Here is a 24,978-nt window from a genome sequence, read left to right as displayed (position 1 = left end):
CCTCTCGGCCACGGTGCGCCTCACTGTTTGCCAGACCCCATGATACTCTGTCCTCTCTCTGGCAGAGTGGAGTATATGGAGAAGAGCAAGCACCTGCAGGAGCAGCTCAACGAACTCAAGACAGAGATCGAGGCCTTGAAACTCAAAGAGAGGGAGACGGCCTTAGATATTCTGCACAACGAGAACTCTGATCAGGGCGGCACCAGCAGCAAACACAATACCATTAAAAAGGTACCGAGTCTCTTGTCTTTTGCTGATTAGGACAGTTGTTAATGAAATGTGAGGTTGGCACCTGGTTTCCTCAGTAGCCGAGTCATTAGACTGTTGTCATTTTTTATATGTACTTAGTTGAGGAAATTTTTTGACTCACGCCAGAAAGGGAATTTAATCTGCCAGTGTCTGTGAATCCATTGACTCGATGGAAGGGGAGCTTGTGTTAAAAGCTCTGATGAAATGAATCACGGTTACAGGACAGGTTTTGATCCATCATTTAGCAGTAAAGCAATTCTGTCTTTTAAGCCAAGGGGAGTTCTGCCCAGGGAGCTGCCTTACTTAATGAGAAAGCAAAATGAAAGGGAGGCTGTTGAGAATGGACTCTCCCTCTCGTCGTTTTGCGTTTTTAAGTGGCAAGGACTGTAAAATTCTGTTCTTGATTTAGAAACCAAATTCTGAATTTTTAACTTTTTTCAGACTTGAAAGGGAGTATCTAGAAGAACCTTAATGTTTTGAGAGATGAGACTTCATTTATGTTGCTAACAGTTTCATGTCTTTCTCCATGGATATTTTGAGCTTTCAGCATTTTGGAGGAAGTTAAATTCCATACTAACTATCAGCCCAAGAGTGTACATCTCTTACGCTGGGCAAAGCGGAAAGGTCCTCTCTCCTGCCAGGTGATGTCAGCTCCTGTCTCTTCCCCCAGGACCAGGCTAACACCCGTAAAAGGGGGGTCAGTAAGACAAGGCTCTTCATTGAGTTTAGATGGTGATAGTTAGATGTGTTTCACTTTGTACGCTTTAGCGTAGTCTTTAAATTGATCTCCCAGTTTGAGAACTGTCTGTTTTCAAGAGATCTGTATCTACCTGCCATCGTTGAGGGGTACAGTCGGGAGCCCTGAATCCTCCCTCTTGACTCCGGTTAGTATTGGCACCGAGTAGCGAATTCCTTTTAATAGCGTGACCTGGAGGGAGAGACCTTTCCACAGTCCATGTTCTTCTTTCCTCCAGCTTCTGTAACTTACCGGGTTTCCCTTCCAAACCAAATTCTGAAACAGTTAACAAAGGGGAGCTGGAGCGAGGCCTCAGCCAGTGAGCGGAGAGAAAGAAGGATGACGGGGCCAGTGAGCCAGTTGGGCCTCACAGGAGCTGCCTCGGACCCCTCCCTGACCCACTCCTCCCCCGGGCGCCGGGCACAGGCTCATCTTTGCCACTGCTTCCATGAGCCGGGCCCTCGACCACAGGGCCCTGGGGTGCTGAAAGCTGGGGAGACCCATTTCCAAGCCATAAAAACACACAAATGAAGTGACTTGTCACAATTCAGGCCTGTCTGAGCATTTTGCAAATGGCACGTGTGGCATTGTTGATATCACAGGGTATGTTTTTGTTTTTCTTCATTTTATTTTGCTGGTTTAGCCTCAAGCCCAAGGCAGAAGACCTATCTGCATTTGAGCCCTCAAAGTAGGTTATTCCCAGGTACTCTGTATGTGGTGATGGGACTGACCTCTGTGATACTAACCCCTGCATGAGCTTGCCTGTCTCTGTCCCCGGGCCGTGCCGAGCCCTCCCGAGGGCAGGTGGCGCCTGGGGACTGGCCGCAGCATGCTTCGAGTCTGAGAGCAGGCATCCGCCCTGTGGGGCCAGAACAGCCTCCAGGGTCCAGAAGGCTGCCTCATTCTGAAGAGCATGTCCTGGGGCTGTAGGACCAGCCGTCCTTCATCTTGTGTCGTTGTCGGGCTGGGGAAGGTCATGGCTTCTTGTCCGGTCAGGTCTGTCTAAAGTCCTTTGTCTTGGTGGCGTACTCCTTAGATAAATAACCCTAGCATGGAAACGGGGTCAATTTGGGTGTTCTTAAGACTGGTGCCTTTAAAACGAGATCAAGACCTTTCATGTGGTGACAGCCTCTGAAGACCCGCAGTCATACCTGGCGGCTTCTGGTCGTGGGATGAAGGGGCTGCCCGTGTTCCCTCATTTTCCTCTAGAGCCTCCCTTTCTGTACACATCTATTCTCTTTTCAAGTACAGCAAACCAATAACACAGGGGTCTGATATGCAGTCAGGCTAAGCGGACTCTCTGTTCGCCGGCACACTAACGGCCACCTCTGCCTGGGCTTCTCCGTAGTCTGGGGCACGGTCGCAGTCGGCGTGAACTCATGTCGGGACAGAGAAATCCGGGCACCCAGCAGACGGGTAGTCAGTGCTCGTGGAGTGAATTAATTGAATAATTGCTGCTTTCCTTCTGCAACAGTTCATTATTCTCCCAACAGGCCTAGGCAGTGGAGAGAATTTATTACGCACAATAATAACATCCTGCCTCTGCTCCTCGCCTGCTCCCCAGTAGTACCCCCGCCAGCAAGCCCACCCACACCTGACAGTCACATGGGATGTGTCCTTTGGTGTCCTCACCGTGCTTTCTGCTCCTAGAATAAAATAAGCCCATTGGAAGCTCTGTGCGAAACAGTGCGATCTGGCATAGGATAGGTCCTATTTGTGGTTGCTATTAAAGTCCCAGATGGATCTCATTAGAAGATGGATTCGATCTGTCAGTGGTTCCAGGAACCCATGGCGTGAACCACAATTTGCGTGTGACACTTTTGTTTAGCAGGCTCCTGTTTCTTCAGCTTTCATACCGCACGCTGGCACTGAACACGCCAGCACCAAGCGGCGCATGCTCCACGCCGGGCAGGTGTGAAGAGCACGGAGTGGGCGGGCCGGGTGGCACCTCTGCTCAAGGGATCACCCCGTGGCACCCAGAGGACCCCGGGGCGGCTCCACTGTGGCTTCCTGGACCCCGTGGCAAGCACAGGGGCATGCAGGAAGTCCCTTTTTGTCTTAGTCTGTGCTGTCAGATATTCTCTGCATGTGACCGTCCTGTTCTACCTTGATATGATTTCATCTCTCTTCTTTCTGTAATGATTCAGACGCTTAAATTCTTCAGGAACCCAGTTCTGACCGTCAGTTCTCACTGAGCTGTGATTATAGACAAATGATGTTTGATTTGTAGTCAAATGTGTACCGCTCCTAGGACATGCACAGAAGCCTTTTTTTTTTCTTTTTATTTAGTGTCTTGATGTGAACTTGTTTTCAAAGTATTCTGCCAAGTTCCAGTTAATCAAGAATTCTGATTAATCAAGGATTAATAAAATGGAGTTGGCTCTTAAGACAGCTGGACTTAGTATCACCAGATTAAATAGTGGCAGCTTTTGCTACACGTGAAGTTGGATGCACTTTCCACTTTCTCGACTTTGGTGGTCCCTGTGGCCAGTGACCAAGCCTGACAGCCAGTCACCTGCTGTGCTGGGGCGGCTCTGGCCTTGTGCCTGCTGTGGTCTGGGCTGAAGTGAGCCTAGCTGATGAGAAATACCACGGCGGGCTTTGAAGTGTGGGCGCCTAGAATGTCAAGGGCACAGCTCCATCTAGAAAGTCCGGGATGAGAAATGCAGACCGGTGGTGCACTGGAGAGTGTCCATTGTCCTGAAACTTGTCATTAATCTTGGTTCAAACCAGCCTGCATTGATTTTTGTTTTGTTTTTCATGTCTTTTGATCATACATTTCTTCAAGGAAAGACTGGTTCTGCTACCTCCCGTGATCCGGGTGTACTCCTCCCCCTTGCTGTCTGTCCTCTCCTGCCTCACCTCGAGGCCGGTGTCTGACCCTGACTCATCAGGACCTTCCAGGGCTAGTGACACTTAAGCTAATTACAAGGGTTTACCCACGGGTTACATGGGAATGCTGAGAGGCAGTCCAGTTTTCTTCACCAGGGTTGCCGCTGCTCTGCCACTTACTATCTCTAAAATTCTTACCTTCTGTTAAGGGTCAGTGTCCTCACCTGTAAAAAGGGAATAAACAGTTCGTTCCCCCCCAGGATTGTTATGAGAATTTAGTGAGTTCACTGTAAGGACTCAGCGAGTGCTTAAAATTATATAAAGAAACAAATCTGCTTGTGAGCCTGGGCCGAGGGACGTACCACAGTTACGTGCACAACTTGTGACACGCGTATACAGTAAGTGTTTTAGTTTCCGTGTGTTTAGAGGTAAAAACTTTTAAAACTCCAGAATGAACTCTGCTGACTGTACTATCTGATTTGGATTTGCAAGGCTGTATTTTTCTGCTCCTGCTAATCTTAACTCCACATTTCAATTTTCTCCCAATCGATAATCAGTACAACTGGTTTGGCATTTGCATCTGAGTCCCAAGCGGCGCTAGTGATCAGAAGCTGCCTTTGGGAACGTAGATTTGTGGCATTCTCGGGGGGAGTGACCATGACATGTATTCCTGGACTCTGGGTCTTGTGAGCGAGGGCGTGGGGTCTGGCAGTGAGGCTGGGGGAGGGGGACACGGTGTCCTGGGCTTGAACCTCTTGCCTTCAGAGCCACTGCACTGATGAAGTGAGTGGTGGCCAGGTGTGACTTAGCTGGGCAGCACATTCTGGAGGTGACAACACGTTCGCACCCTTCATCCCCTCTCAAGGGACAGCTTCACTCCCCAATTCTGGGCTGGTATGAGCGCCAGGAAACTTGTCTTTGTTTTTTGTGCCCGTGGTCTCTGAAGAAGCACAGGATTTCAAAGGCAGTCGACAAATGAGAAATCCTGTGGGTCATAGAGCTTAGAAAGCTTATTTTTTTCGTAAATGGTGTGAACCATCGAGGTCTAGCTGTGGCTTCCGCTGGTGGAGGAGCAGGAATGAGGAGCCTCGACATTTATCTGAAGCTCCAGCCGCCTCTCTCAGATCGGGAAGACATAAAAGTTCAATGTCATCTTCAATTTGCATGGACTCCCTTTGGAGATGCAGGGCTGGCCGAGTCAAGTGGAGCACTTAAAACACCAGGGAAGTGACAAATCACAGGGCGAGGGTGAAGAAGCGTGAAAGGCGTCTCCCACAGTTAAAGCAACCAGTCAGGTCTCCCTTGTGACCTCCATCAGCATCGCCTGCCTGGACGGGGGCAGCTCCACAGGCTGCGCTGCCCGTGTGGTGAACACATTCAGCACCCCCAGACCCCGCTCAGGGACCCACAGGGCTCTGCCTGCTTCGGAAACCCTGTGATGTCTGGTGGAGCGTCCCCTGCCTTGGCTCCCTGGCTCCAGAACTTTCCCTTTGTGAGAACAGGGCAGATGTGGTGGGGGGAGGGTGGAGAAGAAAGGGGAGCAGGAGTGGTGTGGGGAGCAGGGGTCAGCAGAGGCACCAGGTGTGGATGAAGAACACAGGAGCGAGGGCACTGGCTCCGTGGGAAGCTCGGGGGAGGCGTCGCAGGCATGGACTGGTCTCGGGGCACCCTCCTCCTGGACGTGAAGCCTGGGCTCATCCCTGAAGGCCACTCCCACCTCACGCAGACTGAATGTCCACGCTCCTCTTAACTGTCGAGCGCTTCCAGTTTTCTTGCTTGTTCCTGGTAGCTCCCTAGGTAGAAGATTCTACCAGCCTCTTGGCCAAAAGACCACGATCCAGTCCCTCCCTTTGGTCGGTGGACTTTACCTGGTCAAGCAGTTGCCCTTTGGGAGGCGTTGAGGAGTGTGCAAAACCTGCCTCGCCCTTCTAGGGTATTTTACCACCATTTGGAAGTGTCTGAGGACATTAGTGGGCCTTAGTGGATGCAGTAAGACATCTCATTTGGTCCCTCAGCACTGAAGATACGTTTCAGTGCAGCATTCCTCCAGCACCTGATTTGTCACTGCAACAGCGGGAGGGAAGAGTCGGGATGCAAACTCATTCTGCAGGCTCGAGGTTCTATTCTTATGATCCTTGCTGTGATTTCCCTTCTGATATTGGCAATTTGAAATGACATCGGTCTATCTGCCCCATTTCCCGAAGGTGCTCGTTCAGAGTGCTCTGTGCCCATCAGTTAGCCTCCCCCTGCCCAGCGAGGTGAATCAGGCCGATTCGTCCATTTTCCAGCTGGAGGAATGAAGTGAGGCCCTGCCAGCATCACACGGGCAGCTTGAGACATGGGCAGATACCGGTTTCCAGGCATCATCCTGCCACCTTAGGTCCCTAAAGGATTAGTAAACCAAAGGCACCCTCTGGGTTTTCCCAGGCATATTTCTCTCTAGAGCAGATACAGTAGCTGATACCAAACTGGATTTGTTAATTGTGGTGGACTCGGCCCTTCATCCTACCTCTGCTTAGGGATAAGTGTGTGGACAGCTCTCTCCCCGTGCACACCACCAGATGGTATTTGGGTACAAGCTGTCAACTAGCAAGACAGCTGAATAGCTTAATCTGACCCGTTTATAGCAGCCATCCCCCCTCACCGGCCCTGCTCCCTCAGCTTTGATTTGGAAGGGGAATGTTTATCACACCCCAAACCAGAGATTATGTTGGAATTTGCTGCTGCTGGATTTGGCTGTCACCTTCCTGCTCCTGGTGGAGAATCTGCCTGTCCTTTTGTATCTGCGCCCTCCCCCGCTCCTTCATTCTCAATATGTAGTGGTTGAGAGGAAGTGTAACATGATTTTAGGGCTTGCATTTCAATTCCACTGCATTTTTATGGGACAAGCAGAGTCTCAGCGCCTAGAGTTATTAGGTTAGTATCTAAAATGGGTTCAGCGTTGTGGGTCTTTTTGTTTAAAATGAATTAGACGCTCCCCCACCCCTTCTTCTCTTCTCCCCCTGGGGATGAGTGGATTGAGGTGAGGCCCCCAGAGACTAGTTGGTGGAATCCTGGCGCTCTGGTTAGTTTTCTTCTCCCAGCTTAATTGTAGAGCTTCTTCTCTCTCATCATTGATAGCCGGAGTGGCTCTGTGTCCCACCCACCCCCTTTTGCTTTAGGAACAAGATTATCACAGTGCGGCCTTGTGAATCAATTTCTCTGTGCTGATGAAAGTGTAATTCATTCTTAATCAAACAGCCTTGCTGCTACAGGCTCTGTGCCGGAATACATTTAGTTATTCTGTCTTCACTTTGGGAAGCACTCCCTCTCAAAAGGACTTTTGGAGGAGAGCTGGAAGGAGGGAGCTGGCAGCCAGCCTGGGGCTGTGGTTTTCCAGCAGGGGGCACTCCTGGGAGTGAGGCCGGAGGAGCTTCGTAGCTGGAAGCCTTCACTGCAGAGCAGGCCAGGAAGGATCGGCGAGCCTGGTGCTGGTCTCCGTGCTTCCAGGCTTGCTGTCTCTACACCCTGGGGCCCTCTCTCAGGGGCAAGCCAGGTCCTTGTATCTAGACGGGCTGCCTGAAACCCTCGCCCAGTGAGTGGGAGCCCGTGAGTCTGCATATTGTTTGCATGCCCGGGTTCAGGAGAGGCTGCCGGGTACCAAGTCCTTCCCTAGGGTTGGAGGAACCAGCCTTCTGTCTTTTTAAGGAGACAGAAGTGTCTCCCGAATCTGATTCATTAGCTGGTGGAGGTGTCTGTTCGGTGATACTGCACACAGCTCGGGTGGTGTGAAGAGGTCTCGCCCTGCCAGAAGGCTCCCCGTCCTGCCCTTGCACAGCCTGGTGGCCGTCACAAACAACGGGCAGTGTGATGGGGAGGTGGCTGTGGGGGAACTCTGCCAGGCTGTGTCTATCAAGGCTGGGCAGGAAGAAGGGGCCAGGCCACAGGTGGGCCAGAGCGCCCCCAAGACAAAAACCACACCATACAGATATGCAGCCGAGAAAGAAGAGGAAGTTTGTCTCCTCAGAATGGAGCTGGATTAGTGACAGACTTGAACAGCCGGTTCAGTCAAGAGAGAACTTAATTCCTCCTGTATTATTCACACGGCGGATTTTAATCAGATGTGAGGAGACAGCTGCAAGAGAGAAGCGGGTCAGTCCCGTGCCTGGTGAGGAAACTTCATGTTCTTTTGTCATCTTCAGGGAACTGGTGAGAGGAACGTGGGGTGCAGAGCTCCCGGAGGGGCTGGATGCGGCCGCCAGGACTCCCTGGCCGCCTCTGTCTGGACCCAGGGGGAGTTTTGGACGGTGCGGGGCAGACGTGGCCACCAGTCATGCTCGGGCAGAACTCTACCCGCGTGTCCTCAGAAGGATTCAGAGAAGGTGGACCAGACTTGACAGGTCCCAGAATGAGGCAGCCACTGTCCAAGAGGCCCTGCTTGTCTGTCTGCTTACTGAGGCCTTTCTGCTTCACCACCTGCTGATATTCGGAGTCCGCCCAGCATGGCAGCGTGGTCGTAGAGCCACGTTCTGTGCACCTGGGGAGTCCCCCATGGCACCGCCCCAGTCCTGGAGGTGCTGCCCCCCAAGCAGTGGGTCTGGGGTGATGACAGGTGTTGCTGGATCACCAAAGGGGCTGCAGGTGGTGGGTGGCCCTCGCGGCTGACTCCGGCTCTCACCGTGTGGCACCGCAGGATGTGAGGCCCAGGGTGGTGGATCATCTCTGTGGTCCCTTTGCCACGCTGTGCGGAGAGCCAGGCCCGTCCCTGAGCAGGAAGGTGTACCGAATGCTGACGTGGCTTGGACACCTTGGGGTAGGAGAGGGTAGCGGGAATCCAGGATGCTTGTGAGCCGATTTCCAGGAGTCTACGAAGACGACCTGCAGAGGCCGTTCCCTTTTTGAAGGGCTAGCTTTGTGCTGTTTCCTCTAAGCCTTCCCCTCCTCCTTTACGGATACCTCCTGCCTGAGGCTACACGGTAAATGTGACAGTGAGCTTTCTAGAAAGAGCAGGTGGTAAGGGATCCCACAGGTGAGGGGAGGGCTGGGGTGTGGGGCGGAGCCGGGCCGGGAGCGCAGCTGGCAGTGCCTGAGGGGGAACCTCCCTGCCCCTGGGCTTGAGTCCCCATGTGGAAGAAAGAAGCCCAGGCTTCTCCCCACGGACCGTCCTCACTGCCCAGCTCCCCGGCCTGTGCTCCAGCATGAGCAGGTCCTGATGCCTGAGATGAGGGACGCTGTGGAGGTAGGGCAGGCAGAGGAAGGGTTCCGGCCGCGCCAGTCAGCTCGTGCGGGATTATCCTCTGATGACGGGCTTCCTGTTGGAATTGGAACCACCACAAACTGTACAGAAAGGGTGAAAGGCGGGGGCGGGGCAGCCAGGTCTGCCTGTGGGCCGAGGTGGGACGCTCCAGTGCCCTTGGTGTCAGCAGCCACGTCCGCCACCTCCGTCCGGTGGCTCTGCCCATCCCTCCAACAGCCTGGAGACCATGGTACTGTCTTCTTGCCGAGGCTGCGCGTCCAGGGTGCTCTCCTGCTTCTGCACGGCCAGCGTTCGATCTCGCACCGCACCTCTCCTTGGGCTGGGGTGCGACTGCTGCTCTTGTGAGATAGGAGGTCAATGCGGGCTGGGATCCAGGGCAGTGTGTTGCCCACCCGAAGAGGGCTTTGCCTCCCAACAAGCACACGCTCAAGTGACTGGAGTCTGGCGCTGCCAGAGCTGCCAAAACCCTCCACTGGCACCTCGAGGGGATAGCCAGCACGCAGCTCCGGTAGGAGGATCCAGCAATTCTTGGAACCATCATTGTACAAACAGGCAGGAGGCTCTCAGAAGCCCCCACAGCCCGGGCTCCGTGCCTGGGGAAGAGGCCAGGCCTCTTGGGGGCATCTGCTCTCCCTGCCTCAGAGGCTGTGAACCCTGCCTTCGCCCTCACCCCTCCAAACCTGCCCTCTGCCCTGCTCCCCCTGGAAGGAGAGGAGTCGGAGCTGGGGGAGGGGCGATGTGACACTGCTGTTTGTAACACCAGCTGTAGCGTTTCACCACGCACCAGGCACGGCACCGAGCGCTCTGTAGAGTTTCTGTCCCTCCGCACGTCACCCTGCGAGGCAGGGGCTGCCACCACCCCTGCTTCTCGGTGGGAACTGGGGCCAGACGGAGTCAGTGACCTGCCCAGGACCACCCAGCCGCCCAGATGGGCTTTGGGTTGGTCAGTCTGGCCGTGCCTGTGAGTGACTCAGTGTATGGAAGGAAGGGCTGCGGCAGAGGCCCCGTCCCCTGCAGGTCCCCTGTACCGTGAGGAGCCGGCCTGAGGTCTCCCCGGGAGTGTGGGAGGAACCCGAGTGGAGACACGGGGTTTCACACCTTTTGATTCACTTTCCCCCAAGAGCCTTTTTGTCCCGGTGGCTCTCTGGCTGTCTTTCTTTCTTCCCCAGTTACCATCCTTGTTCCCATTATCACAGAGCACATAACTCCCGGCCCGTCTCCTCTGCTTGTGTTTAGGGAGAAACCCATCCTTCTAGAGGGAGTTCCTTTTCAGCAAAGAAATGAAAGGTTTCTCCACTCCCGTTGGAGCTGGGCTTTCCAAAGGGTTTCTGAAATTGGTTCCACTGAAAAAAAGAGCTCAGATGTCTCCTTGCATTTAGCTTGTTAGTCAGGAACTTCAAGGCCAAAAGATTTGGCAGGATTTAAAGAGCTGGCTCTCAAGCTGTCTCATTTTGAGTGTACTGATGCTGCGTGTCTTTGATGGTGAAGTGGTTGGTTTGGAGTCTTCTTCCCCCACCCTGTGGAGAGCCAAGCTCTCTTTGGATTCAGGGACTGCCAGAGGTCGAGGGAATGGGCCAGACCATCTAGCCTGGCCCCATGGTTTAACTCCAGAGAAAAGCGGCTCAGAGAGGTCAAGGGTGTCCACTGAGGCTACACAGCGAGGTGGTGACGGAGAATTAGCGCCTGGGCCTTCTCAGCCCCAGGTGGAATTCTCGACTTTCCCCTGCATCTCACCATTTCGTTATCGTTATCACCTACATCTTATTCACTCAACAAACTGAGCTTCTGCTGTGTGCAAAGCACTAAGCTAAGTGGTTTGAGGGTATGAAGATGAACAGTACGCACTCTGTGTCCCCCTCCCTGAAGACACTCCTTAGCAAAATCCCAGAGCTGGATATGGGGCACACAGTCTCACCCAAGTAACTGATTTCAGGAGTAGAGCAGGAAGCAGGGCACTGGGGGTGCGCCCATGCCAGATGCTTCTGTTTGGGGAGATCCTGGGAAGGGACCTCCCGAGTTGGGGGATTGGGGTTTGGCAGCCCGGGAGGTCGCAAACCCTAGTTAGTGCTTTATCTGCCAATCAGAGAGCTCCACCGGCGATCCTCCCTCTCCCTTCCACGTCTTCTCAAGCTTGTGCCGCTCAGGACAGCATTCCTGGGAAGGCCTCACAGTTTCTGCCCAGAGCACCGCCCCATGTGCTGCGTCCTCCCTGCCTAAACCAGCCCTACCTGGAAAGCCAGTTGCCTCCCAGTTTGTGGATGGAAACCCCCTCTCAGCTGCCAGGTCACGGGCAAGTCTGCTTTGGGGCCACCTGGGGAGCCAGGAGTGGAAAGGATGAGCTCTTCCTCACCTGACACAGGCCTGCCCTGCCCGAGGCCATGTCTCCTTGCCCGAGCAGCGTGCCCAGGGCATGAGGACTGAGACACTTGCATTGCTGAGCTGGCCCTCGAGCCCTGGAGCGGATGAGCACCCAGGCTGGGACCAGCACGGACAGCACAACAAGAGGCATCGTTAGAGACTCCTTTGTAGACGGGGATGTGAGAATCTATTAAAATGCCCAGGGTTCCCCTGCCCTCTGTGAAAAGGCGACATTGTTGACATTTTCCTGCTGACATGCTTCTGCCCACCAGCCATCCCTCCTGGCACGTCCTCATTTGTCACCTCCTAATTTGAGTTCCTGGGCAAATCTGGAAACTTACTTGGGATTGACCACGAGCTTCTTGAACATCTCCTTGAACCGTCTTCCCTTTCACTCCCAGCCACCTTTGACTTTAGTCCGGGAGGCAGGAGGGCATCCTGTCGTGAAAGAGCTGAAAGCCAGCCCCCCTTTCACTTTCTTCTCTGCTTCCTTGCAGCTCACCCTGCAGAGCGCCAAGTCCCGAGTGGCCTTCTTTGAAGAGCTCTAGCGGGTGACCCAGCCACCCGAGGATTGGCCACTTCTGCTTGCAGCACCGATGGGATGGGCCTGACACCGAGGGAGCCATCCGTGGGCGGGCTGGATGGGGGCTTCCTCGGAGCTCTGGAGCTTTTCCTGGCTGAGCGGAGAGCCCAGCCCCCTTCATGTGCAATTGCCTTGAACTATGACCCTGCAGAAGTATCTCTCTTGGGGTTCTAGTTCTCCTGACCTGAGTCTTTAAATTTTTTTGAGTATTTGCCTTTCCTTATCTAATGTGGGATTCTGTGCTTCCTTCGTCCAAAGCACCCTGGGGTGTGTGTCTTACTGTCCACTGCTGACCTCCCAGCCCTGTCTGGGGAGTGGCTGTAGGAAGTGAAGTACACAGGCCCCCTGGAGACCGGAAGGCTGGTGGCATCCCCCCTCCCCCAGGGTTCCAGAAAATTCATCTCCTTCACTGGTGAGGAACTGGCATGGGAAGAAGTGTGGCCGCCCAAGCCCAGGCCCACAGCAACCTGCCTGCTACACGTCATTGGAGAGCGAGCCAGGCGATGGGTCCTCGGCCTAGGCACCCCTGAGTTAGCGCTCTGGCTGCCAGCTGGTGGGGAATGGGAAAGGCAGCTGTGCCTGGGGGAAGACCCGGCAGAAGCTGTGATGAAGGGCTGGCTGCCAGCAGAGGGCCTGGGAGGCCAGCAGAGCCGTGTAGGAACCTGCACCCTACAAAACACTCGCTGCCTTTCTTCTGCCACCTCAGACCAGGGTCCAGGAGGCAGGCGGGGCCCTCTCCAACTGTAGCCTCTCTTGCACGTGGCAGGCGGGGTGGGGGGGCTCCCCGTCACTCTAGTCAGCACCTGGCAGCCCAGCCATGACCGGGGTCTCTGTAGGGCTCTGAGGCCCCGACACCCAGTTCCACTGGCCCCAGTCTGCCTCGTTGATCTGAATGGTCTTTCCTCCCGGCCACACGCCATCAAGGCTCTCCCCCTCATGGCTGTACCTGGGCCTCCTTGGCTGTTGCCCTCGTCTCCTTGAGAGCCCTTCGCCTTCTGTTCTCCCCTGGGCCATGTGAGGGAGGGGATGCAGGTGACCCCTCACAGTCAGTGCTCTGCACCTGCTGACACGCGACCCCCGGCCATGCCGGGTGGCAGCAGGTCACAAAGCCACCCCATGGCCCATACTCACTCCTTGGTTTGGGGCCGCTTTCCTGCCCTTTCTTCCTCCATGGCTGGTGGTGCTGCTGTGACCCACCAGGCCATTCACATCCTTCGGATGAGGCTGCTGTGCAGAGCCGGGGATAAGTGCTAACCAGTGAAAAGAAGTGTATTAAATGAAGGCGTGGGAGGGCCTGGAGATTTCCTGAGGGCAGAGGTGGCTTCTGGCAATCCTGTGTGGTTTTGAGAAACTGAGAAGCTCGCAGAGATCCTGCCAAATTCCGTGGTCAAGCTGACCTAGTGGTGTCCTGGGCTTGCCGCCACCTTCTTGGGTCACCTTGCACGGTGTAAGCCAGCCCTATGTGTCCCCCCAGCCCCTCAGGACATGCAGGGTGGGACTCCGAATCTGGACATTAAGCATGAATGACTGTAGCTGGAATGTTCCCTTGTGTCTCTCTGTCCCTCCGAGGCCTCTTCCCCTGAGACACGGTCCCGGCGGGGCTCCTCCGGCCGCGTTTGTAATGTAAGGTCTGACAGTTGTGAGGCTGTTTCCTCAGGCTCACCACCCATCCCTAACCTGCACAGTTAGTCTGTAACAGTGGCTGTGGGCACAGAGCATGGTGGTCATTCATAAAAATGTTGTCAGGCTTTGTTTTTTTATTATTTAACTGCTGTGTGTATGTCTGAAGTCTGGGAAATGCCGAGCCATGCAGCCACAGGGGAGCCGGCTGGGATCTGAGCTGTGGAGGGAGCAGACTCTGGAGGGCCGGCAGAGCCTGGCTCCAGCAGGGACAAGGCAGCTCTCCTTGGGGACGAGAGCTGGCAGGTACCTCCCAGAGATGAACAGGCGGAGAGGATGGCGGCCCTCAGAAATATCTTGAGCCCCAGTGGAAGAAGGAATGAAAGCAGAGCTTGGTTTTCAGGGCGTGTGCCAATGGCCGAGGTGACTGTGTGATTTGTAAGTGAATGAGCTTAGGTCTTATTAAGTAAGGAAGCCCCAGACCTCCATTGAGAGCAGGGCCCTGCCCGGATTGTTTCCTTTGAAGTGCTCCTGATGGTCCTTGGGCAGAAGCACCGTGCTGGTAACACTCAGCGAGGCTGCGCTGGCAGCCCCTGGCGGGTCCACACAGGGCACCTCGTTGATCTGATTTAGGCTCCACCTCAGCCCCAGCGGCTCTGTCCTGTGCTGTCCTCACAGTTATTTGCGCACCCACCAGGCCCTGCTGGACAGCACCCCGCGGCACTACTTAACGCTTCCTGAGTGATTGCGTTCTGTAGTCTTGGGGACAGGTTTCTCTCTCCCTTTCTTTTCTCTTTCAAATCAAAACCGCAAGTCCTGAGGCTGACAACCTGCGACTGGCTAAGCTTCGCCTGCTGGCAGGGCTGGGGCCTGCAGGCCCCTGGAGGGGGCGGCCTTGGCAGGGAGATGGCCTCTCCCAGCCGCCCCGGGACCAGGCTGGCCCCTCTGGGCTTCCAGGGAAGCTCCATCCACCCGTTTTCAAAGACTTCAAACCATCCTTCTTCCTATGGGGCCTCCTGTCAGGGCCACACCAGGGAAGGCTATTTTCTATTCTGGGGGGTTGTTGTAATTTAAATGATTGTTTTAATAAAAATTCTAAGTTGTAAAAAGTTCGTCTTGGGCTCCCTCAGTTTGCTTGTTGCTCTGGCCATTGAAGTGGTGACTGGGGCTGGGGGGTGGCGGCTCCCTGATGTCCGGGACCTCAGCTCCAGCCCCACGTCTTTGGTGGTGAAAGGGTCCCCTTTTCCAGGCTGACGACAGCACCGCGACTGTGCCTTCACCAGGACACCCCTCGTGCTTCCCGTGAGGCAGGCCCTGTACTGGGTCCCAGTCTCTCCATGTCCTTCCCACACCCCTCGCCTGTCCTCAATTCTAGACCTGAAAACTAGGGCACCAGACTGGGCAATCGCTCCAGGCACTCCTGCTCTGGAAGATGGGGCGTGGGCAGCATGCAGAGCCACTGGGGGCCCAGGCACAGCCTGCAGGACAGATGAGGCCCTGCTGTGGTCACAGCGCCACATGCCATTCACACTTGGAGTTGGGAACTACCGCTGCAGAGCTTTGGGGTTTTTTTGCTGGTTTTATTGTTTTAGTCAACGAAAGTCCTTTATTAAGACCAAAACTACTATAGGATAATTCTATCCCAAATCACGCAACCTAAAATAGAGATTCAGGTGGCACAATATGTTCTCAGGACTTCTGAGGGTCCACAGGGCTGCCTATCAAAGTACACAAAACTTTCCAAGAGTTTGAGTTAAATATAACCAGCTTTTTATATATTTTGGAAAGATATGAAGTTGTAAAACGAGAATTTTGAAGTTTTTAAACAATATTTTGTTACTTTTAAATGTATAGAATTAGTAACTAATTCAACTTTTTGTTAGATGAATAATATGAAACTGCTGCGTTTATTTTTTAGCTGAAGTATATAGTTGATTTACAATGTGTTAGTTTCAGGTGTGCAGGAACTGCTGCATTTCTTAAATGTAGGTTATGTTATTTTCAGTGATTGGAAATAGTTTTATTTCCTACGTAGTCCAAGCTAGAGAAAATACTTTATAAATACTGGTCATTTGAAGCTGTCCAGACAATATTTTTACCTGACTTTTTTTTAAAAAGCCAACTCCTGACCCCCAAGAGATAGTAAGGCTCTCACAGATCCCAAGGGCTCCATTCAGTGGGGTTAGAATTAATAATACTGATATTTGGGTATTGGGAGACAGGTTGAATTCTCCTCTGCTTTTTTTGGTTTGTTTTTAGTTTGTTTTGACCGTGCTGTAAGCCCAAAGCTGCAGGCCGGACCTGGGTGTTTAATTGTGGCATTTGCAGCCCGGCCCCATTAGGTCCTTCAGTGGCATTCCTGCCAGCACTTCATCCTTTTCTGTCGTCCTCGCCTGAGCTGAGCACCTGGCAGATGTCCCCAGGGCTGCCCACCCCAGAAGCCTTCGCTTTGGAGGAGTGGGTCGGGAGCCACCCACGTATAACAATGAGTTGGCAGCCGGACTCTGGGGGGAAAGGTATCGGTGAGAAGATTGCTGCAACCATGTCTAATCTAATCTCTTGAGCGTCTGAAGAAGAGAGTCGAGTCGTCTGTGTGTTCTCCGTCTCTGTCTCAGACAGCCCAGGCAGCTGAGAGAGGCCAAGCGCTCCTCTCCCCTCCCGGGGCGCGGCGGGACTCCCTGGCAGCCTGTCATTACTGCATTACAGCAGGATGCTGCGGCCACAGTCCCGGCCCTGGCAGGGAGTCCAGAGCTCGCTTACACGGAGAAGGCTCAGGGCTGTTCAGCACTGCCAGGACCTGAGCTGACTCAGAAGAACCCCCACCGGGTCCCCTCCTGGTTCCCACTTGATGCCCATTTCCCACTGGGGTAGTAGCCCCAGAATAGCACCTGGCATGTTGCCTCTGAGCCAAAGAAATCAAGACATCTCCTGGAGAGGTCCGCAGCCGGAGCTGCATGCTTGCTCTGTGCCTCCCGGCTGCCCCTCTGTAACGAGGGTTGGCAATGATGCCTCTGGGTACCTCTGAGATGTTGTCAGGATAACATGAAGAACAGACACAAAAAACACTCAGATTTCTAAGGAAAAAGAGATGAGGATGTGTAGCAGTACCACCGTTATTTACAAGTAACAGAAGCAGTACACATGAAGAAACATGAAATCTTTTCTTTACACCCAGCCATGCGGAGGGCTAAGGAAACCACATAGCTGAGGGGCTCAGGGCCCCCAACTTGGAACTCAGAAAGGCCTGGTTTCAGTCACTTAGCAGCCATGTGATCTAGGCAAGTCACCTAAGTCTTGGGCACTGCAATCTCTTCATCTAAAAGGGGAGTTTTACAGGGTTTTGTGGGGATCGATCACGCCTGGGAAGCTCTAAGCCCAGTGCCACAAGGGGAAGGTGACTCTCTCTGGATGCTTCCTTTGGAGGGGTGGGGGGCTTACAGGAGGAAGCAGAAAAAAAAGCAAGTGGACACCCAGAGGAAGCCCCAGGTCAAGAGGGACCAGGCCCCCCCTGTGGCCCCCACATGGGCCCCATCCCTCCACCTGTACCAGGAGCTTAATTACCTGCATCTGGCCTATTTGTCCTCACTGTGTTTGCCCAGTGCCAGCTGCAAAGCCCAGGAGATGACAGATAACCCAGGCTGGGGCTGCCTGGCTTTGTCACATTAATACCTGCTGCTCTGGTCAATAATTTACTGGAGGCTCAGGGTGGGAGAGCGGCTGGGTGGGCAGCCCTTGGCCCTGCACCGGGAGCAGCTCCCTGAGCCCGTGGGCACCTGGACCATAAAAACCCACTGCAGACGCGGGGGGTTGGGGCCTGGGGGGGAGGGTCGGTGACGGGCACGGCAGTGACCTAATTTTCTCTTATCAGGCATAAGGAAGAAGTCCCCATGGAATCTTGCCCATTTTCAATATAAATAATGTAATTCCCCTGCCTGCCTGCTCAGGGAGGAAGGGGCAGCCTTTGATCCGAAGGAATTAAGTCAGTAAACAAAATCGAAGAAGGCTGCTGAGGTGTCTCCTTGTAGGTACCTGCTGTGCGATTTACCCGAGAGTGGATTGGAGTTAAATCCAGAACGAGTGAAGTGGACCGGTGGGGACAGCCTCTCTCCTGCCCACCATCCCGCTGGAGCTCCCTTCATCCAGAGATACCTTCCAGTCCCCTCCACCCTCCCCAGCAACGGCCCAGCTTGGCCCTGCATAGTTTCCAGGGGAGGGTGATTCCGAGGGAAATGCGTGTGCAGAATTGGAGTGGTCTGGGATTGTCTGGGCTGGAGAAGGGCTCCCCCCGTGGGAGGAAGGGGCCCGTGGCTGGCAGAGCCACCCAGACTGATTGTCCCACCCTGGCCTGTCGGGGTCCAGCCTGCGCTTCAGGAGAGCACCTCCCTGCTTCCAGCCGTGTGGCCTTGAGAGGGTCCCTTCCACTCTTGTCCTCGGCTGTAGGTCAAGTTTGGACCAGAGGAACCCAGACCTCTTCCAGTTCCAGCCGTCTACGAATGTCATGTTTCTAAAAGAATTCCTCAGGCTGGTCTGTTTCACCCTCCAGGGAGCCGAAAAAGACAGACCCAGGATACCACAGGGACAGCCGCGGTGCAGCTGGTCTTGAACCAGGCACCCTGCAGGGCCAGCGAGCTTCACCCCATCCTCTCTCCCAGCCCCAGTCTCCTCTGGCACAAACTGGGAAGTGGCAGTTCTGGTGCCAGCTCCCGAGTTAATGTGAAGGGCAGTGGGCACCATTGCAGGGGCCTGGCACTGCCACCTGGGCTTCCCCACAGCCTCCTGCCCGACAGCAGGTCCAGCTCCTGACGGCCCAGGTGGTGGCTGGGGCAGCCGAGTGCGCGTCGGCAAGGCCTGCTGTGGCAGGTGCTCTGCTCTAAAACCCACGGGGACCCCGCCTTCTTTGTCCACGCCTACACCCCTCCCCCAGCCTTCCGCTCCCAGCCGAGTTCCTGAGGCAGAATCTATTAAGTCCTTCATATTAGCCGGCAAAGGGGGAAACGGCCCTCTTTCATCTTAACTGGAGTGAATTTGCATTAACACCTGGGGAGTTCTGTTTGCCTTGAGAAAGCACATTACTATTCTGAGCTGCACACGCGGCGAAGTATCCGTACAGCTTTTTCGCGAAGTATCGGTACAGCTTTTTTCTCCTCCCCCCTTTTTTCCCCCCCGGAAAGGGGAGAGTGGCTGGGGATGCCAGGGCTCCCCGCTCCACATAGGAAGGTCCCCGGAAACGCCGAGAAGGGGGATCAGGGAGCAGCTCTCAGGGGGCGCAGGCGTGCCCCGCCCCCGCTGCCCCCTCCAGGAGGCCGTTAGGCTCCAGGGGCCGCCCCCACCCCAGTGCCCTTATTTGCCAAGCTCTGCTGTAACCAGTTCGTACTGGGCGTCGGGTAGAGAGGCCCAGCAAGGCAGCATTCTGGGAGCCGGAGCCCCACCCCGAGGTGCTCCTTAGTCAGGGAAGGGGGCAGGGTGATGCGGATAAATCAGGGGTGGCTCCCGCTGGGCGGAGGCCAGCAGTGACAACGATGTGGAAGTCACAGCGTTCCAGGTGGGTCTGACCCTCCGGTTTCAGAACCGGCGCCAGCCCACTCTCCCGTCCTGTCACGGAGGCAACTTAAGAGTGTTCGCACCCAGGAACCGTGGGGTCTAGGCCGAGGGTGGTTGGGCATGGTTGTCACGTCTCAGATCTGGAGATGGAGCATCTAAAAGGAGAGAAAAGGGAGGAGGGCAGGGGAGGGGACGGTGCACAGGGAAACACCCCCCCTCAGCCCCTCGTGCTTTCTAGTCCTCCAGGAGGCCCAGCTCCTCCTCCCAAACCTGGAAAGGATGTGCACCCCCCTCTCCCCCACTCTGGCTCCCATGGGCCGGGAAGCTGAGGGGGGCTGAGAGTCCCATGATGAGCAGGGGAAAAGCAACACCCTCCGACCCCAGACCACCCCCACCCCACCTCCCGCCTCCTGGCAATCCCAGGCGACAGGGAGGGGAGGAGGACGCAGGGCAGACAGGGGTCCAGGCCCCATCCCCTCTGGGTTGGGGACCAGGGCAGAGGGAGGGTCCCACGAGGACCGGGGGTGGCACCGCAGGGCTGGTGGGGGACAGTGCTGTTCGGAGGAGAGGGCTTGGCCTTTCGAGCTCCACATTCCTCTTCCGCAGGATCGATTCAGTTCCCAGCCCACCACAGGGTCATCAGGTTCTGAGCCAGCATCTGCCACAGCGAGAGTTTATTAAACAAGGCCTGCTGCTGTGTGGTTATAGCTCTTCACTATTAGCTCGTCCTGATTCAGGTATCAAAGGAGACAGCTCAGGGCAGCAGGGGCCATTGTGGGCAGGGAGGGCTTCTCCCACAGCTCTGCTCCCACTCCTGAGCCCTGGGCAGCTGTGCCCCTCTCCAGACCACCCTGAACTGCCCCCCTCCCATGAAGACAGGAGCAGGATATGACCAGCCACAGAGAACCCTCCCTGCCCTGAAGCTGGGGCCCTCACAGGTTGACAGCAGGAGAGGGGCTGGTGGTTGCAAATATCCTTGAGTGGGTGACAGCTGCAGCTGCCTGGGCACAGCCTTTGGGACTTGGGGGGAGTCTGGAGGGTCTGGGAGCCCTGGGCTGGCATCAGCATTCCATGGGCATCCCTGGCCCCTCCGCAGACTGCCCGCCCCCACCCAAGACTGGGTCCATGCCAGGTGCCACAGCTACCTCTCTCCAGTGACATTTACCAGCTGGGAAGTGGCCACCGAGATGTGAAATCAGGGCCGGCCTGGGGCTGGCCCACTTCGTTAGAGCTGGCTCTGCTCCACTGGGTAGGTCGGCACAGGCCAAGCACAGCCCCGCCCCGCCAGCCCTCCGGCTCCTCCCAGCCGGTCCAGCCCCACTGCCTGGCTCAGGGGAGCAGGCCCGGGCCCCCACCCCAGCACCGACCCTGTCTGCTCTGGCCAGGCCCCGAGGAGGATGAGATTTACTACAACAGGGATCCGTGTTGGCCTTGGCACACCTGGCCAGTCTCTAATCCTCAGCCGTCCCAGCAGGGGCACGTTCACCACCCTACACACCAGTCCCAGTTCATGGCAGCAGCTCCCGCTTTGGTCCTGGCTGCATCTTGAGGCCACACGAGAGCCCTGTGCTGTCACCATCGCTCCCCTGCGGGACAGGAGGAGAGTGAAGCTCGGAGAGGCCACGTGACCTGGAGCTGGGGTGCGAACCCCGTCCTACCTCCGCCTGGGCTGTTCTGCTCCTCAGCTTCCCAGGAGAGGCTGTCCCTCGGGCCCAGCGCAGAGGCAGGTGGGACAGAAGTCCTGCCCTCACGTGATCTGAGTGTGGCCACCGGCCCCCTGAGGGGGCTCAGCAGTGGGGACAAACCCCAGGGGCAGGATTGGTTTAGGAGGGGCTGTCAGGTTGGGGCTGGATTCTGGGAGGGGGGTCCTGGTGCTGGCTCTCACCCCCACAGCAGGGGAGGAGCTGGGGATGCAGGGTTGAGCTCAGCGCTGTTGGGGGGCACGGGTTCATTCACGAGCCCCCCGCCAGGCACTCCTCGTTAAGCCTGTCCCTGGGCCGCGGTGTGGCCCTGGCCGCATGGAGCGAGTGCAGGTCTGAGGCGCAGATGTGGGCGCCTCCCTCCTCCTCTTCCCAGCTGGGGGGCCCAGGCAAGTCAGGTCACCCCTCTGAGCTCCAGGTTTCGAAGCTGGAAAACAGGGTCACCGATGTCTGCCTTGGATGACTAAATGAGAAGAATGCACTTTAAGTGCAGACTGTGCCTGGCCCCCAGGGTGCCATCGCTGCCAGGGAGCACACACCACAGCAGAATGCTGTCTGCCACATTCCCAGTACCTACCATGAGGGATGCAAAACCCAGTCCTGTAACTTCCAGGGTGCGTGGGGCAAGCATGCGGCCGAAGCCTTCTTGTCTGATTCCCTGGTGCCCAGCACAGAGCCTGGCCCAGAGTGGGTGCTCAGTACTTAACTGCTGGGTGAATGGGTCTCAGGCGCCCCCATCTGTGAAATGAAGATCTTTTTTTTTTTTTTGAAGACCTTTTCTTTTTTTTAATATTTATTTATTTACTTAGGCTGCGCTGGGTCTTAGTTGCGGCATGCAAACTCTTAGCTGCTACATGCATGCGGGATCTAGTTCCCCACCCAGGGATCGAACCCAGGACCCCTGCATTGGGAGTGTGGAGTCTTACCCACTGGACCGCCAGGGAAGTCCCTAGAATGAGGCTCTTAATGCCCAAGGATCTCACCCCACTCCCTAGGCCGTTGTGCAATTCAGGTGAAATGATGGCTCAGAAAGCATTTGTTTTGATAATTAATATGCTGAGGAGGAGGGGGAGGGAGGCAGTGACCTCCCAGCAAACTGGGTGAGGGCTGGGAGAGTCCAGGCCACGATGTCCCCCGGCCGCTGGTTGGGTCAACTGAGCTGTACTTACCGTGGGGCCTGGTCGTTACTCAGCCACCCCCACCCCCAGCCCTCCTGTCCCAGAGGAGCATCCATCAACGTCTCCTTCGCCCTGTTGGCCCAGACAGTTAGGCAGTTCTGCCTGAATCCAAGGGCCCCGCCACTCAAAGCCACCATCACTGCTTCGCCCCTCCTCCACCAGGGGCCGGGCTGGGGGTCAGGGGTAGGAGTGGGGGGTGCGAGGCAAGCATGGTACCTCACCTCTGTGACTCCTCTCCTCTTCTGGGTCAGGGGGCACTGCTGTGTCCCCATTTTACAGATGAGGACATTGGCTCCCAGAGGCCAGAGACTTGCCCAAGGTCACACCCTGGAGCTGTCACTCAAATGCAGATTGGGGTCCCCACTTTTTACTTCTGCCGCCCTTATCCAGGCCTCAGTCTCCCCTGTGCTGAGAGAGCTGCAGACTTCCTGCAGGCTCCAGCCCCGCCAAGCCTGCTCACCCCATCCCAGCCTCCCAGGGACAGCGTGATGGATGAGGGTCCCGTGGAGGGGCAGGTGCAACACGCCCACACACCTGCGGGCTGACCGTTGGGTGATGGATCTCTTCCTCCTCTCCCCTCCCCAGGGGCTCGGCTCCATCTGGTCCGGCGCCGCGCCAGCCTGATGGATGGGCCACCCGCCGGGCCACCCTCGCTGTCGCTGCCACCCGCATCCTCGTAGCTGTGCTCCAGGGTCAGGAGGGCGGCTCCGCAGCCCCTCATTCAGTCATTCAACAAACACATGTTTATCAAGGGCCTACTATGTGCTGGAACACAGAGCAGGCAAGACAGATTAGGAAACCAGTTGTCACCCTCCAGTGTAACAAGTGTGGTCACAGGGCAAATAGAGGGCAGCTGTGAAAGCCAGAGGAGGCCTCTGACTCGAGGGACCAGGGTGATGGGTCTGACTAGGGCAGAAGGAGCAGCTTGTACAAAGGGCCAGAAGTGAGAAAAGCAAGGGATGGTCCCACAGCTGTGACAGGTTCAGAATGACGGAGGCGTGGAGACGGGATGGGGCGGGGGCCCAGGGAGGCTGGGGGCTGGGGCGAGGCCAGCTTGGGCTCGCCTCTGGATGAGGGGGAGCCAGAGCCAGGTTGGCGCTTCAAAAAAACCCCACTGCTCCTGGGGGAGGGCGGCCTGCCGAGAGTGTGTAGAAATTCAGGAGCAGAAGCAGGCCCTGGCAGGTGGGACTGGAGGGGGCAGCAAAGGGGAGGGAGTGAAAGATTCTGGAGCCAATAGTGGTCAGTGGCAGAAGCCCTGGGGGTGATCGCGTTAGCCCCATTTTATAGATGAGGAAACCAAGCCTTGGAGACGGGGCAGGACCTGCCCAAGGTCACACAGAGAGGGAGAAGCAGAGCTGGGCTGGAGGCGAGGTTGTGTGGGAGCCACTGGCCCCTTGAGCCCTGACATCTGAGCCTCGACCCCAGCCTCAGCCTGGCTTGGTGAGGGAGTCCAAGGGCATCCCCCACCGGCACGGGCACCAACTTATTCAGGGAGGCAGCTGTCCCCTTCGTGCTGCCACGGACAGGAGCCAGGCAAGAAATATCGCATCATTAAAATGACAAATCCCTTCACTAACTGAACTGGAAGTCCTGCCTCCCTGCCTCATATCCCTTAGCCCCCTCCTCCCCGGCCCTGGGCTCATCACCCCTCCCAGACCGGCAGGAGAGCATGGCGGGACCACTGCTTGGCCCCTGAGATGACCTTGGGTCTCCAGCCCTCCAGCAGGGACCTGGGAGGAGGGGTCCTCTCCATTCTACAAGTGGGGAAATAGAGGCTCGGAGAGGGGACGAGACCCTCCAGCAGGGGCTCCCTCCTCTGCAAGGGTCCCGGCTGTCAGGCCCCCCCACCCCACCCCAACTTAGCAGCAGGGGCTCCCCAGGTGACCTCAAAGGCCACATCACACCCTGGGGTTCTGCTCAGAAGAACGAATCCAAATTAAGACTCCCATTCCAGAGTGCTACCGTGATCTGCTGCAGAGCCTTTCCCATCCCTTACCTCGAGGGGTACACTTTCTTGTCTGAGCCCCACCTTGTGAGGAGGATGGGGCACGGGTGGTTCTCCTGGATTTACAGGCAGGAACCCTGGGGCCTTAGGCAGGCTGCTGCCCTCAGTTTCCCCATTTGACAATTCTTTTGGACCAAAGCTGAGGCCGAATTGTGCGGGGCCTGGTGGGCGCCGAGTGAACATCTGTCTCTCCCCATGCCCACCTGTGTACTCCCACACCTCATCCATGCCTGCGTGTCCAGAGAGGCCCACATGTGCAAAGTGCATTGCACACCCAGACACGTGTGATGTGGGCCCCAGCCCTGGGTTCTAGGGGCCCAGGTGCTCAGACCCCTGCACGTGCCTATCCCCCCTGGCACACACGTGTGCACACACCCTTGGCTACAGACGCACATGCACAGGCCCACACCCCTCATGCGTCCAGCAGACCTGTCCACGAACATCTGTGTCACGTACCCACAGCCGTCGGGAGCCCCACATGGAATCCGGGCTCCTCTGGGGAGCAGGGAGTGAACAGATGCCGGGAGATGCCGCCTGGCTCCACAGGCAGCCTGGTTCCCAGAATGACCCCCCCACACTCCCCAGCCCTCCTCCAGGCCCAGCCAGCAAGGACGCGCCATCCGTCCGCCCAGTGTCCTGGTCTCCTTGGATGCAGACAGATCCCACGGAGGCGTCTGGCGCATCCTGACTCGGCCGCAGCAACTGCACCAGCCCTCCCGGCCCCCTTCCCTGTGCCCAGCGCTGTCCTGCCCGTCCTTCCCCACCTGCTGGGCAGCGGCACCAGCCCCTCGCGCCCCACGCTTCTGGGGTGGAGAGGCGACTTCTTTCAGGAATCACCATGAGGGGTCTCCCAAGCCCTCCCACCTGACCTTGGGCAGGTCCTGCCTCCTTCAAGACCTCAGTTTTCCCCTCTGGAAAATTGGAGGGAGGTTGAACTAGA

General features: G+C 56.2%; 1 protein-coding gene across 3 annotated transcripts in view; it reads left to right on the top strand.

Annotated features, from left to right (window-relative positions):
* The window catches only part of NF2 (NF2, moesin-ezrin-radixin like (MERLIN) tumor suppressor), a gene marked incomplete at its 3' end in the record, with an annotated part of 72,345 nt that extends 60,137 nt beyond the window's left edge, over positions 1-12,208 (top strand). The window contains exons 15-17 of one of the 3 annotated variants that reach the window (XM_082853423.1): positions 66-231; positions 1,629-1,673; positions 11,909-12,208. In XM_082853423.1, coding sequence (XP_082709549.1) covers positions 66-231; positions 1,629-1,664 — 202 coding nt within the window. Of the gene's footprint in view, positions 1-65; positions 232-1,628; positions 1,742-11,908 lie in introns of those variants that run through there. The other 2 variants (XM_082853422.1, XM_082853424.1) reach the window with 2 other exon arrangements.
* Positions 12,209-24,978: the final 12,770 nt, after the last annotated feature.

Source organism: Leucopleurus acutus (assembly GCF_964270905.1).
Source record: "Leucopleurus acutus genome assembly, chromosome: 13".
NCBI classification, from domain to species: Eukaryota; Metazoa; Chordata; class Mammalia; order Artiodactyla; family Delphinidae; genus Leucopleurus; species Leucopleurus acutus.
The sequence above is the reverse complement of the archived record's forward strand: the minus strand, read 5'-3'. Positions and strand labels throughout refer to the sequence as shown.